Raw genomic sequence first — 18,118 nt, forward strand, 5'->3', positions numbered from 1 at the left:
GTACCTTTTATCTGAGATGTAATTGCATAAGAAATGATCCCTTTTTAAATTAAGAATGTCTAGGAGCAATTGAAATCCAGAATTTTCAATACACATGTTTTCCATTTACCTTTCCTACATTATTTTGACCTGTGTGCCAAACAGTTCTTTTCTTTTCCCTAAACCCCTACTAGACACACCATGGATTATTGGGTCCAAAAGTTGGAATTTTCTTTCTTCAAATGTTTATGGGCTTCATCAAAGGCCATTGAAATCAATAGAGTCTTTCTATTGAATTCATTAGGGCTTGGGTCAGGCCCCGTAAGTATTTTCTTATAATAGATTTTGATTGTTTTTCTTTTCTACTTTTCTTATTGTATTGAAAGGTGGGATTTGCAATAGAGATGCTCAATGTTCCTCTTACGTTTAAGGAGTTATTAAATGTTAAGATAATCTTCCCCTCAATTATGAGTGATATGTGATTTTTTAACTGAATATGAAAATTGGCCTCAGGAACTAATTCACTTTAAATCACCTCCAAATGATAGAAGAAATGGATACTGCTCAGTCTGCTTCTTTGTTAAATTCCTCCTCTTCCTCCACTTAGCTAGAAGCTTCAGGAAGAATGTAGAGGGGTAATTATGCCTGTGTTCTTCCTGAAGTACAGTATAGGGTGCAGTTGCTGATGGTTATTTTAGTCACATGTAAAGGAAAAGGTGGGAAGCCAGTTTTCATTTTCAGCTTTATATTAGATTTGCCAGAAAGGCAATGCATCAAGGATCTTCAATTATAAGGGGTGATTATACTCTTAAAAAGAACCCATAACTCGATGATTTGTTGATTAAAGGACCACTTGCCTCAGAGATTTCACTCTGCCCTCAAGACATTTTGCCAGTTGTTTGAGTCATTGGGCCAAAGAATGGAACCTCTAAGATGTCCCTTTCACATTGACACAAGTCATGGAGCTCATGGAATCAGTTCTACATTCTAGATCTGTGACACCATTTTTCTCCTGAAAAAAGGTTTCAGACTTCTCAGAATGATTCTTCTACTCCAGAATATCTTCAGATAGCTTTCAGATTTTCTCTCAGTTCTATTGAGCCTCATGGCCTCTTGCACATATGTCATTCCTCTAGCCAGACTTCAAAAGAGACCATTGCAAGGCTGGCTCAGAACTATTCATTGGCTTCATTTGGATAACATGGAGCAACAGGCCATTTGTTTCTCCTGAAGTTACGTTTTCACAAGTGCGGTAGATAATACCAGAACATGCTTGCAAAGGTGCCTCTTTCAACCAATTAGAATCATAGACTTTAAGGTCAGAAGGGACCATTATGATCGTCTAGTCTGACCTCCTGCACAATGCAGGCCACAAAATCTCACCCATCCACTCCTGTAACAAACCCCTAACCTATGTCTGAGCTACTGAAGTACTCAAATCGTGGTTTAAAGACTTCAAGGTGCAGAGAATCTCCAGCAACTGACCTGTGCCCCATGCTGCAGAGGAAGGCAAAACCCCCCCGAGACTTCAGCCAATCTGCCCAGGAGGAAAATTCCTTCCCGACCCCAAATATGGCGATCAGCTAAACTCTGAGCATGTGGGCAAGACTCACCAGCCAGGCACCCAGGAAAGAATTCTCTGTAGTAACTCAGATCCCACCCCATCTAACATCCCATTGGGCATATTTACCGCTAAAATAGTCAAAGATCAATTAATTGCCAAAATTAGGCTATCCCATCCGCAATGCTGGTAACAAATACTTCAACATGGTTAGAAAGCTGAGCTGTTTCAACTCACATGCAAAGACTTTTGTACACGAGTATAAAAAAACTTCACATAAATGTCCAGGCACAGAGAGCAGGCTGGCTAACAATGCTTCTCTCCTAACAGGTCCCTTCCTTTGTACTTTCATGAAGAATTCTACCACCATATACTTTATTACATTGAAAAGCACCAAATTAAAAGAACATTAAGGTTGCAAAGTCAAGCAGTTAAAAGTTAGGAAATACCAGTATTAAAGCTATCTGTGCAACTTTAATTCAGTCCCCTTATGTGTATGCATTTTGATGCAGTCTTAAATTACATGGTCACATACTGTTTTTTCCATAGGACCCCTGCCTCATTTAGAATCATAGAATATCAAAGTTGGAAGGGACCTCAGGAGGTCATCTAGTCCAACCCCCTGCTCAAAGCAGGACCGATCCTCAATTAAATCATCCCAGCCAGGGCTTTGTCAAGCCTGACCTTAAAAACTTCTAAGGAAGGAGATTCCACCACCTCCCTAGGTAACACATTCCAGTGTTTCACCACCCTCCTAGTGAAAAAGTTTTTCCTAATATCCAACCTAAATCTCCCCCACTGCAACTTGAGACCATTACTCCTTGTTCTGTCATCTGCTACCACTGAGAACAGTCTAGAGCCATCCTCTTTGGAACCCCCTCTCAGGTAGTTAAAAGTAGCTATCAAATCCCCCCTCATTCTTCTCTTCCGCAGACTAAAGGATGGACACTTGCTCTGGGGATAAATCAGAGTTGTGCAGTGAAGGAAACTGTTGTCCGTAGGACATCTGCTTCATTTGTTGCAGAAGTTGGAAGGTGTATTATGAATGAGACCTTGTCTACACTTGCAGTGGTGTGTAGGATACATGTAGCTACACACTGCTGTGAAAGGCAGGCTAAATCCACACTTATCTACATATGGCAATGAAAGTCTCTGGCAATGGGATGTTATACTGCTAAAATTAGCAGTGGAGATGTGGAAGGCACTGTTTGAGTGGGTAGAGAGCTGTGTAGGGTATATACAGTAGGGTTCAGACATTTAGGGCACTCTACTCTACTTGCCTAAGCAGTGCCTCACTGTCTACACTGCTATTTATACCCATGCTAACTGGGCATGCAGTGTCTGTTCTGTACATGCTGTAAGTGTAGACCTACCCTGAGGCAGGGATTGCAGAAAGAAAGAGGATGGTCTCATGGTTAAGCCAGCTAAATGGAGTTTTGAGTTCTGTCCCTATCTCTGTTACAGAGTGCCTGTGTGATGCTGATCAAGTCATGTAGACCAAAATTTCCGCAGGTGACCACTATATGTTTCTCATTTTCAGGTGCTCAGCTTGTGCGAAGCACTCACAACTGCAACAGACATAACTGGAAGCTTTGCTCTGAATATATTAAGTGCTGTAAAATGTTAGGTATTTTAAAAAGTCAGGTGCTAGGCCTTTCAAATTGGACACCCAAAATCAGTGAATATATTTAACAGTTTTGCTTTTAATCTCTGTCCTCAGTTTCTCATAGTGTAAAATAGGGACAGTACTACCACTTTACTTCACAGAGGTGTTATGAACATGAATTCATTAATGTTTGTAAAGAACTAAGATACTATCATGAGAGTACCACAGAAGCCCATGAGAAAAATAATAATTATGTAGTCAGTGCAGGGCTTGGATTGTGGTTAGTAAATAATGCATGGGGGTAATACAGTGAATGATGAGGCTAAAAAAAAAGACTAGCTGCTCATTTAGTCAGCACTGTGAATCCTGTGAAAAAAATAGTATGTGATTGTGCAATGAAAGACTATCATAATGCTTACACACAGGGGGGTTGAATTAAGATTGCAAAGGCAACCTTAATACTGGCATTTCCTGACTTCTAAGTTGCTTAAATTTGCAACCTTAACATTATTTAATGCTTTTTTATGTATGGTTTTGTCCATTGTGGGATGTCCAGTCAGATGATTCTTCTGTCTTATGAGTGTCGGTGGGGATGTGAAGGTTGTGGGTGGTGTTGTCCTTGTGATGAAATAATTGTCTGAGTCGGAGTCAAGGAAAGAATTATTTTACTTCTCCACATTTTAGTATGGTGTCAGGTCCCGTGGTGTGGCAGAAGTGATTGAAAGGCTGGTATTGCACTGGTCCTGACACACACCTTCCATAAGATACTTCCTTGCCTCCAGCATGAAGGAGTGTAACAAAGTCACTCACAGTCCAGCGTGCCCTGAGAAGGCATCACAGTAGCATAGCCATTAAACACAAAAAGCAAAAAATGGAATCAACTCCATGACTCACAGAACATTACCTCTAGGAGAAACCATGACACCAGTTCCTACCACTTGGACACTATACGACACCCCACTATCATCAGATAAGCATAAGATTACCCCTAACTGGAGCTGAATTATCTGTACTCCCTAAGGGACTGAGCTTCTGCCCCATCACAGAATCTGAAACCATACTAATGTTGAGAACTGGAAGAATCATCTGACTGGACTCCCCCCAGTGGATGAAACCACAAAGACTAGATCATCATGTTTATTGCTTCAAGAAAGAAATCAGCTGTGAAATCCTTAACAAACATTATATCCCCCACAATCTTCCACTGCCGAGAGGACAGCTATACAATCCAACCCCCAGATAGTGATCACAGCAGCAGACATAGGGGGCAACATTGTAGTCCTCAATTGTGATGACTATGTCTTATAATATAATATTGTCTTATAATATAATTCTGTAATATTATTGAGATGATGAAATTTCTTACCTTTTATTTGTAAAAAAGAATTATATAGATGCTACATTATGAAAATTCCTTGACTTATTTTTTATTCTGTATCTTAAGCAATTTGCCTTAAAATGGAGAAATATCTATAAATGAAAAGTGTTGAAATAGTAAATGGAGTAATAATTATAAATAAAATGCTGTAATATTTGCAGATTAGCAGAATTTTGTAGTATGTTTTCATATTTTAATAAATTACTTTCTGATCTCTTTAGCTTGTTTTGTCAAGGGTGAAATTATTTCTATTAGGTTTCTGTGACAACCATCTAATTCAATCTCCTGTGATTTAATTAACAAGGAGTTACCAAAATATATAGTGAAAATCAACATTTTATTAAAGTAATACTGTTTTTAAATGATGTAAGGGATTTAGACTCATAATTGGGATTGCAGCTATTTTTAATCTGTAACCTTAATCCTAATCAAAGATATAAATATTAAGACATTATTTAAGAGAATATATTTCTGCCAGTTTTATTGCTAAAGAATTAAATATTTCATTCTCTCTTTTAAGGAAGTACTGGATGAAGCATATTTACATTTGTTCTATTGTATTACAACTACACATTTCAATCAAATTGCTATTTGTGTGACATTGCTTTGATTTAGTCCCCATAGCCCATATAACCAAGCAGTGAGTTCTAACAAGCTCCTGCTACCACTGAAGTCAAAGGCAAAACTCTGATTTACTTCAGTGAGAGTAAGATTGGGTTCTACATGGATTTTCATGTTTTGTCTGTCTTGTATCCATGGAGACCAATTTTGAAGAAAAAAGCAAAACTGCTTCCCCCGGCCTCCACTTCTGGATGTGTTCTCCCCAGAACCACTAACCCAGGAACCTATCCTTGCAACGAAGCCCGTTGCCAACTGTGTCCACATATCTATTCAGGGGACACCATCATAGGGCCTAATCACATCAGCCACACGATCAGAGGCTCATTCACCTGCATATCTACCAATGTGATATATGCCATCATGTGCCAGCAATGCCCCTCTGCCATGTACATTGGTCAAACTGGACAGTCTCTACGTAAAAGAATAAATGGACACAAATCAGATGTCAAGAATTATAACATTCATAAACCAGTCGGAGAACACTTCAATCTCTCTGGTCACTCGATTTCAGACCTAAAGGTCGCAATATTAGAACAAAAAGACTTCAAAAACAGACTCTAAAGAGAGACTGCTGAATTGGAATTAATTTGCAAACTGGATACAATTAACTTAGGCTTGAATAGAGACTGGGAGTGGATGGGTCATTACACAAAGTAAAACTATTTCCCCATGTTTATTTCCCCCACCCCCCACTGCTCCTCGGATGTTCCTGTTAACTGCTGGAAATGGCCCACCTTGATTATCACTACAAAAGGTTTTCTCTCTCCCCCCCCCCCCGCTCTCCTGCTAGTAATAGCTCATCTTAAGTGATCACTCTCCTTACAGTGTGTATGATAGCACCCATTTTTTCATGTTCTGTGTGTATATTTTCCACTGAATGCATCCGATGAAGTGAGCTGTAGCTCACGGAAGCTTATGCTCAAATAAATTGGTTAGTCTCAAAGGTGCCACTAGTACTCCTTTTCTTTTTGTGAATATAGACTAACACGGCTGCTACTCTGAAACCTGTCATTAGTAATGATGTTTTATAACTTTGCTTATATTTTAGAGGTTCATGGCTTCCTCTAAAAATTAGATGGAAAAGTTTTAGTGTGTGTACATGCATGTGGTGGTAAGCCCGTAATGATATCTAATGCCTGCACACTGCTTAGGTATACTGCTGTCCTATTGGGTTGAAAAAATAAACAAAGGACATAAAAATGTAGATTGTTTTGAAAATCAAATCCTTATTTTTCAAACAAGGTGTTTTTAAGGTGTCTTAATAACTAAGTATGTGTATTAATGTGTTTGAGTTTTTTTATTATACAGCCATTTTCCACCATCTACCATCAAAAGAGGATGTAGTCTTGCATCCACCCTCCCTTCTGTCATTGAAAATGATGAAAATGTAAATGACATTTATTTGGATGTGAATCAAAATATGAGATTCTTGAGTGCAGAAGATAATTCTCAGGTAATAATGTTACATTTAAACAGAAAACTAACCCAGTTTTGTGCTGCCAATGACAGTGAAAGATGGAACATAACATTTTTAATACTTGTAGATGTAGATTTTAATTTTTTTTTTACTGCATTGTTTTGTTTTTGCATTAAAATTAACCAGCCTTTTACCTTTTTATAGTTAGACTTCCTACCCAGTAGGCATCAATATATCAGCATTTCTATTTTAACTTTCTAATTTTTTCAAAATGTAGCTCATGTATTAAATTTACTAATCCTGTTTTGGCTGTTTATAAAAAAAAGAAAAGAAAAGAAAACAGCTCTTTAAAAGAGAAAACATGGATACAGTATCTCTCTCTTTGTCTTTTTGTTTTTTTCTCCTCAGGAATGTCACTCTGTGGCTATGTCTACACTTATGGTGGTGTGTAGAATACAGACACTGCATGTCACCCTTGCACAGGTATAAATAGCAGTGTAGATGGTGATGTACTGATTAGACAAGTAAAATAAAGACACTCCAGAACCTTAGGGTATGTACCCTACATGCCCAAGAAGTGCCTTCTCCGTTTATACTGCTATTTTTAGCAATATAGTGTTGCACTGCCAGACCCTTTCCCTACTGCAGTGAAAGACTATGGCAGCAGAGAAAGGCTCTCACAGCAGAGAGATGCTAGATCCTTTCTCTGCTGCCAGCCTACTGCAAGAGCTTTTCCCTGACACTTGTAGCTACACACTGCCCTGGGACACACCCTGCTTTTTACAGCAGCGTATAGCTACACCATAGGCGACGACTTCCCCTCTGCCTGGTGGGTGCTCGACCCCCCGGCCCCACTTCTGCACTGCCTTCACCCCATTCCTAGCCGCAAGTCCCTGCCCCACCCCACCTTTTCCCACCCCAGCCCTGCCACCTTTCCACCCCCATTCCACCCCTTCCCCCACACCTGTCCCTGCCCTGCCTCTTTTCTGCCTCCTCCCCTGAGCACGCTGCGTTCCCACTCCTCCCTCTCCCTCCCGAAAAGTCCTAAGCTCCGCCAAACAGCTGAGGAGCGGATAGGCGGCACGCTCGGGTGTGGGAGAAAGAGGTGAGGACGGGGGAGCTTGGCCACCGGTGGGTGTGGAGCACCCGCTAATTTTTCCCTGTGGGTGCTCCAGCGCCTACGGCTACATCTACCCTATGTGCCGCCGCAAGTGTGGACAAGGCCTGTTTCTGACTTTGAAGCCTAAAAAGTTTGAATCAGTGAAAAGGGATGGAAGCAGCTACAAGCACTGTTAAGACGTTTGTTTAGAATATCACCAGGATCAATATCACTGAGATTTTCAGTCTGTTCGTCTCCAACCTTTAAGTTCTCGGCCATTTTTGGCTTCTGTGCACACATGACTTTACTGTTCACCCCGATATGGCAGCACAGGCTTTACACTGCTAGTATGTGTGTATGTGTGTGTGTATATATATATGTTTGCTGTATTTCAATTACAGTACAGAGATTACCTAGATACCCAGCTACTTGGGAATAAATAACCCTCAAAACTAGACATGTAGACCAATATTTTTAAGAAGGGTGCTTTAAGTTAGTTTCTGAGTCCATATTTAGGCACCTAAATAAGTCTTGTTTTTCAAAAATGTTGAGCACTTTGCTGCTCCAGTGTGCTTCAGATCCTAACTTTAGACACCCATTTTAAAAAAATGCTACTCATAGTATCTAAAATGAGTCATGGTGAACAGAGAGTAGGAGACTTTTAAGCAAACAAGTGGCAGATGGAACTTAAATCATATAACAGAGAACATACTAGTGGAGGTAGTAATTAGCAGTCTAAAGTGTTGCTGAGGGTCAGATTGTATATTGGTGTATATGGGCACAATTCCATTAACTTAAATAATACTTTGCACTTCTATAGTGCCCATGCATCTTGAGTTCCCAAACACTGACACAAATTCTGTCCGTTATGCTCATACAAATCATGAGCAACTGATAACAAGATTTGGCCTCTGAAGACTTTCAAAAAGTGTAGAAAAGGGTTGGTGTTCATGGCTGTCACATATTATCCAGCACAAATAGAACTTTGTTAGGCATTAGTGCCTCATTCAAAAGTCTGACAATGGTTAGGTCACTGGTGTGCTGAGACTGCTGCCTATCATGCTGACCAATATTGTTTCCTTGTACTCTGTCTATATCCAACTGTTGTCTTTTGTTTTATACTCAGATTATAAGTATAAGTAGGCTTGACAAAATTTGATTTTTGTTTTCATAACCAATAGGTCATACTGATTGTTTTTAAGCATTTTTTTATTTTTATCAACTTAAATGTTCACAGTTGTGGGAATTTATAGGTTTTCAGACAATTATTTAATAACAGTAGACATTGAGATTTAAAATGTCAAAACTTTGCCCATTAAACCACAAATTACCAACATCATATGTCAAAGTATACAAACTAAATAGCATTAACTCAATCTCTAATGAGTTCTCAAGCAGCTTTTTTCTTACTTTGTCTATCTGTAAATTTTGATTATTATCAATGGAAATATTTTTCATCAGTTTGCCTGGGTGTCTGGTGAAATTGAGGTTTATCAACATTTAATGATAAAAATCGAATCCTTCCTACACTAATTATAAACTCCTTGGGACAGGAACTGTCTTTTTGTTTGTACAGCACATAGCACAGTTGGGTGTTGGTGTGTAATTAGGGCTCCTAGGCACTTGGGTAATACAAATAAATAATAGCTGAGTCCTATTCTATTAGGTGCTGTCAAGGCTGATTCTCCACTCTGGCACTTAGAGTGCAGGAGGTGGGGCCTGCAAGGATTCTAAAAATTAATACTGGCCACTCCAGGCTGATATTAAACTCCCAAGGTTACAGGTTCTCTCTGACCTTGGATGCTAACACCACCCAAGTGCAAAATAAACCCCTTGGGACCCAGGAAGGCGCATTTGAGAATTCCTTCCTGTGAGGTACCCTCAAGCCCTTTCACCTGCCTCTCCGGGGAAGAGCTGAGAAAAAAAAACAAAGGAAATTAGCTGTTGCCCCCAGCTAATTAAACAACATATGCACAAACCTCTTAGGACACCAAAAATCTAATCCTGTTCTTTAAAAAAGGTAAATTTTATTAAAAACAAAAAGAAAGAAAATACATCTGGAGCTTAGGCTTTTGCTAGATTTAAAAAAACCCACTTACAAAATTTAAACATCAAGAATAACCTTCTTGAGGTCCATCTTAAAGATTACAAGCAAAACAAAAAGCATTTGGGGTTCACACAGAGGAGTCCACAAGCCAATAAGAAATAAAAGAAATAACCCTAATCTCATCTTTTTAGACATTCCCTGATTTACTTACACATTTGAGGATTCCAAATAAGTAGTTCTCGGTATGATCTGATGATCATACCTGGCTTAAAGCTTCTCATAGCATAACTACTCCCTGTTCCCCTCTTTCCCAGAGAACCACAACACACAGACAAAGGGAGGTTTTTTTCCCAATTTTAAAAAGTTCTAGCCCTCCCATTGGCTCAGGTGCCCATTCCTTTCCTTTTACCTGTGGGCTTGTTAACCCTTTACAGGTAAAGCAAGTAGAGAACAGCTCCTAACAGGGATTTTATAGCTAACTGGCTGGCTGAGTGTCCATAAAAGGGAGCAACCCCTCCCCCACCTTTATTTATCATAGATGCTTTGCAGAAATACAAGGACATCGTAAACCCAACTCCTAAGAGTTTACCATAGTTCTCCCCTGTATTTGGACTAGGAAATAATGATAAAGAATGAACTTTTTTTCCTCCCATTTCTTGGCATGGAGTGTGATTAGAATATGGAAAGGAATGAAAAGGAAAGCCATTACCATGGAATTTAGTCACTCATAGTTGGTGCTGATCTCACAGGGGAAAAAACAAGAAACCCCTTAATAGCTGAGCTCAGTCGCAAAGATATGACAAAGATGAACCAGTTATTTAAAAATCCCCAATGTCTGTTTCTGACACAAATGGAAAACATAAACAGGGGGAAAATCTTCCCTTTTAAATATTTATAACTGATGCACTTTTCCCACCAGCAGGGTCATAAATCATATTTGAGGATTACAAAGATCTAACTGAGGGTGTTATTGACCTCCTTCATAAACAGTCAGAGAATATCTTTTATTAAGACACACCATGTTCCCTAGCCAAATGGCAAACTCAAATAGACAGTGTTTAATGAGTTGAAATAAAAACATTTCCCATTGTGGATGTCCTTGATTATGTTTGTTTGTAACATTTTAAAAGGGAGTTTCAAGAATGTAGGACCAGATTTTCAGCCATTGTAAATTGGTGTAGTTTTGTCACAAAGTACCCCAAACTCGTTGGTGGAGGGAGGCCTTTAAAATCAAATACATTGTTTCTTATGTAGTATGTGTGTTATATAAAATAAGATAATTGATGTCATTAGTATGACAAGTTTTAGATTTATTTTTTATTAATTAAAATGTGCATGAAAATCTTTTAAAAACATGAGTGTGAAAACAAGTTGTAAGTAGAATCCTATTGTTTATTATAATTATAAGTTGAATCAGTGTGTTGAAACTCTGTATTTCTACAAATATAGATAGTTAATTAGAAAGTGATAGACATCTGTGTGCCAGAAGCATAAATGTTGCTTGGAATGTTACTTTAATTTTCTCCTGTAGTTCCTGGCTGTAGAAACCATTCTAATTGTGAATTCTGGCCTGTCACAAAAGGGCAAGGAAGCTAAGAGAGTCAAGGGCAAGTAAGAACGTACATGAGACAAATATTAAGAAAAATGGAATGGTAGGAAACAGATGTGGGAGTCAGTCTGAGGGCAGTCTGATTCGTAGATGAAATGTAAAATGTCATGAGCAACTAATTGACCTATACTTGAACCTTACTTTTGCCTCAATTTAAATCTCAGGTGAAAAATTTCATACCTGTTAATGGGGAATGCAAATTGGAAAGAGGGAAAAAAGAAGACTGTGTGTGTGTGTGTGTGTGTGTGTGTGTGCACATTTTAATAGATATATATACTGCCTGCCATGAAAGACAAAATAGTGATTATAAATTGATGATGAATCCTCCTTATTTCACAAAATTGTTTTAAATGGCAAAAATCACCTTCAAAAGCATAGAGCTACAGCTGGTCAGTTTTCTTTCATGGGACACCTTTGTCTCTTTGTTTTAAAGAAATATTGAATTTATTTTGAAGAGGCATGCAGTACTTACTTGAGGAAAGCAATTCAAAAACAGTGCTGAAAGTCAAGCCTTGATATCCCTGGTACACTAGATTATTGCCAGTCTCTGGTTTTTAATCTTGTAGTCTACAAAGTCTGGATAACTTTTTCTCCATTTTTAAGCATCCAGAGCTCAGTGGAAATTTGTGTTTAAAGAGAGAAGCTGGTGAAATATTGTTCCACACCATATCAGTTTAAGACCCTCCAATAAGAGGCACTTATATACCACTTTACATCTAAGGTTCTCAAAGCACTTTTATTTTTTTACAATAAAAATTGTCAGTCAGTTTCAGGCTGACATTACAAAGTAATCTCTTGGCCTTCTTTCTGATTGCATGAATTTTTTTCATGGGGAAAAAAAACTGTTTCTTGAACAAAGGAGAGTTCAGAATTTGATTTATCATTCATTTTTATGCTTATTCCCCTTAAGGATAAGAAAAGATTAGATTATACGTTTGTCAGCTGTTCAAAACACAGTTCTACCAAATTCTTTTGAGAAGAAGATGATCCTGAATGACTGTTTCTTTGTAGCTCTGCAAACTAAAAATCATACTTGATTTATCCAGGATGGCAAATATTCCTCTTACACAAGTGTTAACCTGTGACCCACACCTGATCTTGGGAGGTCCATACCTGACAATAAATAGTAACCTACATGTTAAAATAAGTTAGGATCCTTAGAAAATGCAAGAAGGGTAAACAAATGTAAAATATTTGTTTAGGTTTTGCAATAAACTACATTATGGCCTGGTAAGGTATAGTGATTAACATGAGGCCTAGCAAGGCCTGGCAAGTAGTATGAGTTACAGTAAGTACTTGACTTAGGGTTATAAGGTTTGTAGGAGTTTTTGCAATATGTAGCTTATAATGAACAAGTACACTGCAAAAACATGAAATTGTTTTTGGGGGATTTGTAGTATGTGTAACCATGAGGTTAATATCATTAATGTATTGGAAAATGTATTAATGCAATATAGACACAAATAGCTTAAATCAGCAATTAAAACTCCAATTATGGGCAGTGATGAGCTGTCAAAATCTTAACAACCGGTTCCTTATAAGAAGTTCTGATTTAAGGGATGTGCCCCAGTATGTATTTTTTGTACCAACAGGGTTATCATACATCGGTATTTTCCTTTTTTTTCCTTAATTTTTAAAAATTCCTCCCAGACAGCGATTTAGGAACCAAAAAGCCTGACCTGTCCGGGAAAATACAGATGTATGTTAACCCTGCCTAAAGTTCTTTTTTAAAAAGATGGACCTGAACTAGAAATGAGCTCCATTTCACATGTGTTGGTCCCTGCCACTCCCTGGGGGTGTGCTAGGGTGACCAGATGTCCCGATTTTATAGGGACAGTCCCGATTTTGGGGTCTTTTTCTTATATAAGCTCCTATTACCCCCCAGCCCCTGTCCTGATTTTTCACACTTGCTGTCTGGTCACCCTAGGATGTGCAAATGTGTGGGTCACAGCTGCTCCCTGCCCCCCTCATTGAAGCAGGTGTGCAGGTTACTGCCCTGGGAACTGCAGGGCACCAGTGGACGTGGGGCCAGCTGCAGACAGGGGGGTGGGACAGGGCTAGCTGGAGGCAGGAGGTGCAGGGCTGGCTGCGGGCAGGGCAGGGGGTGCGGAGCTGGCTGGAGACAGGAGGGTGCGGGGTTGGCTGGAGGCAAGGGGGTGTGGGGCTGGCTGGAGACAGGGCAGGGGCTGACTGGAGGTAGGGGCTGGCTGCAGGCAGGGCAGGGGGGTGCAGGGCTGGCTGCGGGCAGGGCAGGGGGTGCGGGGGTGGTTGGAGACAGGGGCTGGCTGCAGGCAGGGGGTGCAGCAGGGGCTGGTGCGAGCAGGGCAGGGGGTGCACCAGGGGCTGGCTGCAGGCAGGGGGTGCGGCAGGGGCTGGCTGCAGGCGGGTCAGGGGGTCTGGGGGTGGCTGGAGACAGGGGCTGGCTGCGGGCAGGGCAGGGGGTGTGTGCGGCAGGGGCTGGCTCCAGGCAGGGATGGCTGGAGACAGGGGCTGGCTGCAGGGGCTGCCGCGGGCAGGTGGTGCGGGGATGGCTGGAGACGGGCTGGCTGCGGGCAGAGCAGGAGGTGCGGCAGGGGCCGGCTGTGGGCAGGGCAGGGGGTGGCTGGAGACGGGCTGGCTGTGGGCAGGGGTTGCAGGGGTGGCTGGAGCCAGGGGCTGGCTGCAGGCAGGGCAGGGGGTGCGTGCAGCAGGGGCTGGTTGTGGGCAGGGGGTGCAGGGGTGGCTGGAGACGGGCTGGTTCGGGCAGGGGGTGCTGGGGGTGCGGCAGGGGCTGGCTGCGGGCCGGGGGTGCGGGGGTGGTTGGAGATGGGCTGGCTGCGGGCAGGGCAGGGCTGGCAGGGGGTGCGGGGGTGGCTGCGAGCAGGGCAGGGGGTAGCTGGAGACGGGGCTGGCTGCAGGCAGGGGGTGCGGGGGTGACTGGAGGCGGGGACTGGCTGCAGGCAGGGGGTGCGGGGGTGGCTAGAGGCAGGGCAGGGGGTGCGGCAGGGGCTGGCTACAGGCAGGGAGTGTGGGGTTGGCTGGAGAGGGGCTGGCTGCGGCAGGGTGGTGGGTGCTCACGGGGAGAGCAGCTCGGAGCAGCCTGAGCAGCAGGACACAGCCCAGGCCCAGCAGAGCAGCCGGGGACCCACCAGGCAGCAGCGGGAGCCCCAGGGCCAGGGGAGCAGCAGCAGCAACAGGGCTCGTGCCCAGGGCCAGGCGGTAGCCCACATGGCTCCCGCAGTGCAGCGCCCCCGGTGGCCGGAGGAGGAATTACATCACTTCCCGGCCGGAGCCCATCAAAGCCTCAGCGCCCCATGCAGGGAAGCGGGTTAACAACCAGTTCTAAAACTGCTTCAAAATTTAACAACCGGTTCGCGTGAACTGGCTCCAGCTCACCACTGATTATGGGTACTCGGAAACTCACATATGGATAAGGGGCCAACACCTAAGAAAATATAGCCACAAATATGTAAGGGTGGGCGGAGTGGCACACACTTCAAAATGGTGGCTCCCACATCTGGTTTTGTCTCCATACTGAATGGGGGACAAACCTTAGAAAAGCAGGATTGTCCAGTTTATTACTGGATAACTGGCCTATCTAGGCACCAGGTAGCTGCTGGAGCCTTTCCCCTGTGTTGCTCTCTTGCCCCCGCCAAACCCACTCCCATTGGAAAGGAGAGCATTTTTCTCCTCCAAATTGCAAAGACATTTAACCACTGAGTATTAAGCATATTTATAGACCTATTGCACTACAATATCCAGAAATCCTCTGACTGCTGCCCTTTTAAATCATCTTCCTTCTCAGCTACTTCAGCCTCATCCTCTCTGATATTGCTCTCCTTTAGGCCATCCAAAATGCGACAGCTAAAAGTCATCATCTTTGTCCATTGACTCAACCACATCCTCTTTAAATATTTCTATTTGTTCCCCTTTTCTACCACACCAAAGACTTCTTGACCTTGTCTTTAAGGCCCCACATAATCCCATCATTACTTACATATACAAATTAGTTTCACCACAGCCAGCTCCCTCTTCTCTGAAAATGATGATCCAGCCTTACTGATCCACTTACTTCCCAACTGTGCGTGGTTTTTTTTTTTTTGAGGCTGTCCATATACTTGGAATGCCCTCACAATTATGGTCTACCAATCTTCTAACCCCTCCTCATTTAGCTCTTTCCTTAAGATCTGCTTCTTACACCCTTATTTAAAGAAGTGAGTGAAAAATAGAATTTTTTTAAGAACTAACTCACCATTATGTGCATATATCTCAAATGTGTAACTGCACGGTGTTTCAACTGTACCAATGTCCTTCCTCCAAATACACTACTGTTTGTTACTGCCACTTACCATATCACATCTAAAATTTGACCCTGATCCTGCAATCGTTCAGTTAGTTCAATGGGACTGTTCATGTGCATAAACATGTATGCAAATGAATGAGGGCCTTCGATTGTAAGCGCTTCAGACTTCTTTCTAGTTTTCTAGGCATTTTCTTTAGATGCCTAGAAAATGTGTCTTCAAAACAATGACTTCACAACATCATTTTGCCTGAGATTAGATATGTAAAATAGATTCCTCTGAAATTAGTGGCATGCAGAAATAAAGTATGGGAAATCTTGTCAATGGAAAAAATGACAGACAGCTTTATTTGAGGATCAAGTAGATTTTATTGTGTATGGTTACCATTTTTTGAATTTGAACAAAATAAATAGTGCCATGGTGAGTTAGCAACAACAAGGGCCAGGTTCAATATCGAGGGGTTCCTCTTAGCAATTTAAAACAGAATCAGCTTGAGCCGCCAACTAGGAACCCAGGAAAACGAAACATCACCCGTAGTACCTCTAAGAGGCAATACTTCCTCACTCACAAGCACTGAGCCTGTGTAAAACAAGAGAGCTCTTATTAAAAGGGAACGGGAACCCAGCGTTAATTTGGGAAAACGCCACAACCATATTTCAAAAGCATGTAACCACAAGCAAACACCCACCCCACAGTACGTTGGACAATGTCCTTTGCTTTGTGGTGTCAAAGTCCTTTTAACATCTTACTTACTTACTTTAACATTTTTCAGTGAAAAAGTGAAACATAAGTGCTTGGCACCATTATCAAGGCCACTTCACCCACTGATATTTTCTTCAACACCATGTTCAAAGTGGGAATAAGAAACAAGCAATTGTGGAGAATCTCTGTCACCTTTGCTGAGCAGAAAACAACCTGTACAATCTAAGAATATGTCATGTTGTAGGAAACATGAAGGTAGAAGAATGGTAAGGATGTGGAGTTTTTTTTTAAAAGGAAAGGGGATTTGTGTTTTAGTTTCCTGTCTTACTTGTGATGGGTTATTCTTAAATTGTACCATAGCACTTAAGATGTACAATCATGTCAAGATCATCTAGAACAGTGGTGGGCAACCTGCGGCCCACGGACTGCATGCAGCCCGTCAGGGTAATCCGCTGGTGGGCCGCAAGACAATTTGTTTACATTGACCATCGGCAGGCACAGCTGCCTGCAGCTCCCAGTGGCTGCAGTTTGCCGTTCGTGGCCAATGGGAGCTGCGGGAAGTGGGTGGGAGGTGGGCCCATGTGACTGCACCTCAGAACTCTGTCTTCGCTCACTAAGGACAACCAACAGTGAGTGGGGTGCAGTGGAGAGAAGGAGGAGTGGTGTGGTAAAGGGACATTTGTTCATCAGACTTTCACATCACAAGGTGTGAAACTGTGGCAAAGGACACTGCACAATGTACTGTGGGGAGGGTGATTGCTTATGGCTATGTGCTTTTGAATCAGGGTTATGCTGGGTTAATGCTGGGTTTTGTTTCCCTTTTAATTAATGCTGGGTTCCCTTTCCCTTTTAATAAAAGCTTTTGTTTGTTATAGCAAACTCTGTGCTTGTGAGTGGGGAATTATCGCCTCTTAAAGGTGCCCAGGGTGGTGTTTAGTTTTCCCAGATTACTGGTCGGGGGCTAAAGAAGATTATGTTTTGTAAAGAGGAAGTCTAGATATTGAACCTGGCCCCAGTTGCTGCCGACTCCACCTTACACTACTAAGCTGCCTCCTCTGTTGACTAGAGGCCACATTAGCTGTTCAGCAGAGGAGGCATCTCAGTTGAAAGTAACCATTTGGGAGCGAGCTTGCAGCAACAGCAACCTGGGCAGTACTGCTTGTCACAACCACAAATTGCTCTGGGGTTTCCCCAAAGATCAAGGGACCTGTGACCAAGTGTTTCATGAAGCCAAAAGGCCATCTTGAGGTGACTGCTGCAGAGACGGAGAATAAGTTATGATCTGTAAGAAAACTCAGTGACAAATTCCTAATCCTAATGATGTTTGTTTTTTCCTTATTTTCCGAGAAAAAGGGCTAGAAATTTACTCATTTTTTAAAATGAAAACAGATTAGCCCTGACATTTCTAGGTCCCCAAGAGACTGATGGAGCCTGAGGGCTTTGCATTTCACATAGGCTGGCTCTGGGAATACCTTGCAAAACATTTGCACTCCAACATACACTTCAGAATACACAAACCTAGTGCATATTGTGGCAATTGCAGATTTTTTTTATGAAAGCTTTCGAGGGCGCAAAATCTGTAAGCAGCAGCTAGTCACAATCAAGGCATTGAAGACTATGGATCTTATGGATCTAGGATCTTATCATAGTACAGGGAGTCTTATTTGAATTGTGCTATGAACAGTGTACTACATTTTTGCAATACAAATATTTGGGGCTTTATCTTTTCTTCCAGAGCTCAATTTTTTTTTACTTTTATTTTTATGTATTTATTTGAGGTGTGGGAGGTATAAGAGAAGGATTGAGGAATGTAGATATT

The 18,118-nt window shown here is 41.8% G+C and overlaps 1 protein-coding gene across 3 annotated transcripts in view; it reads left to right on the plus strand.

Annotated features, from left to right (window-relative positions):
* Nucleotides 1-18,118, plus strand: part of ADGB (androglobin) — a 224,409-nt gene that overhangs the window by 78,813 nt on the left and 127,478 nt on the right. For all 3 annotated transcript variants that reach the window (XM_073337563.1, XM_073337564.1, XM_073337565.1), the window contains one exon: nt 6,454-6,598. In XM_073337563.1, the coding sequence (XP_073193664.1) occupies nt 6,454-6,598 (145 nt within the window). The remainder of the gene's footprint in view (nt 1-6,453; nt 6,599-18,118) is intronic.

Source organism: Lepidochelys kempii, chromosome 3 (assembly GCF_965140265.1).
Source record: "Lepidochelys kempii isolate rLepKem1 chromosome 3, rLepKem1.hap2, whole genome shotgun sequence".
NCBI classification, from domain to species: Eukaryota; Metazoa; Chordata; order Testudines; family Cheloniidae; genus Lepidochelys; species Lepidochelys kempii.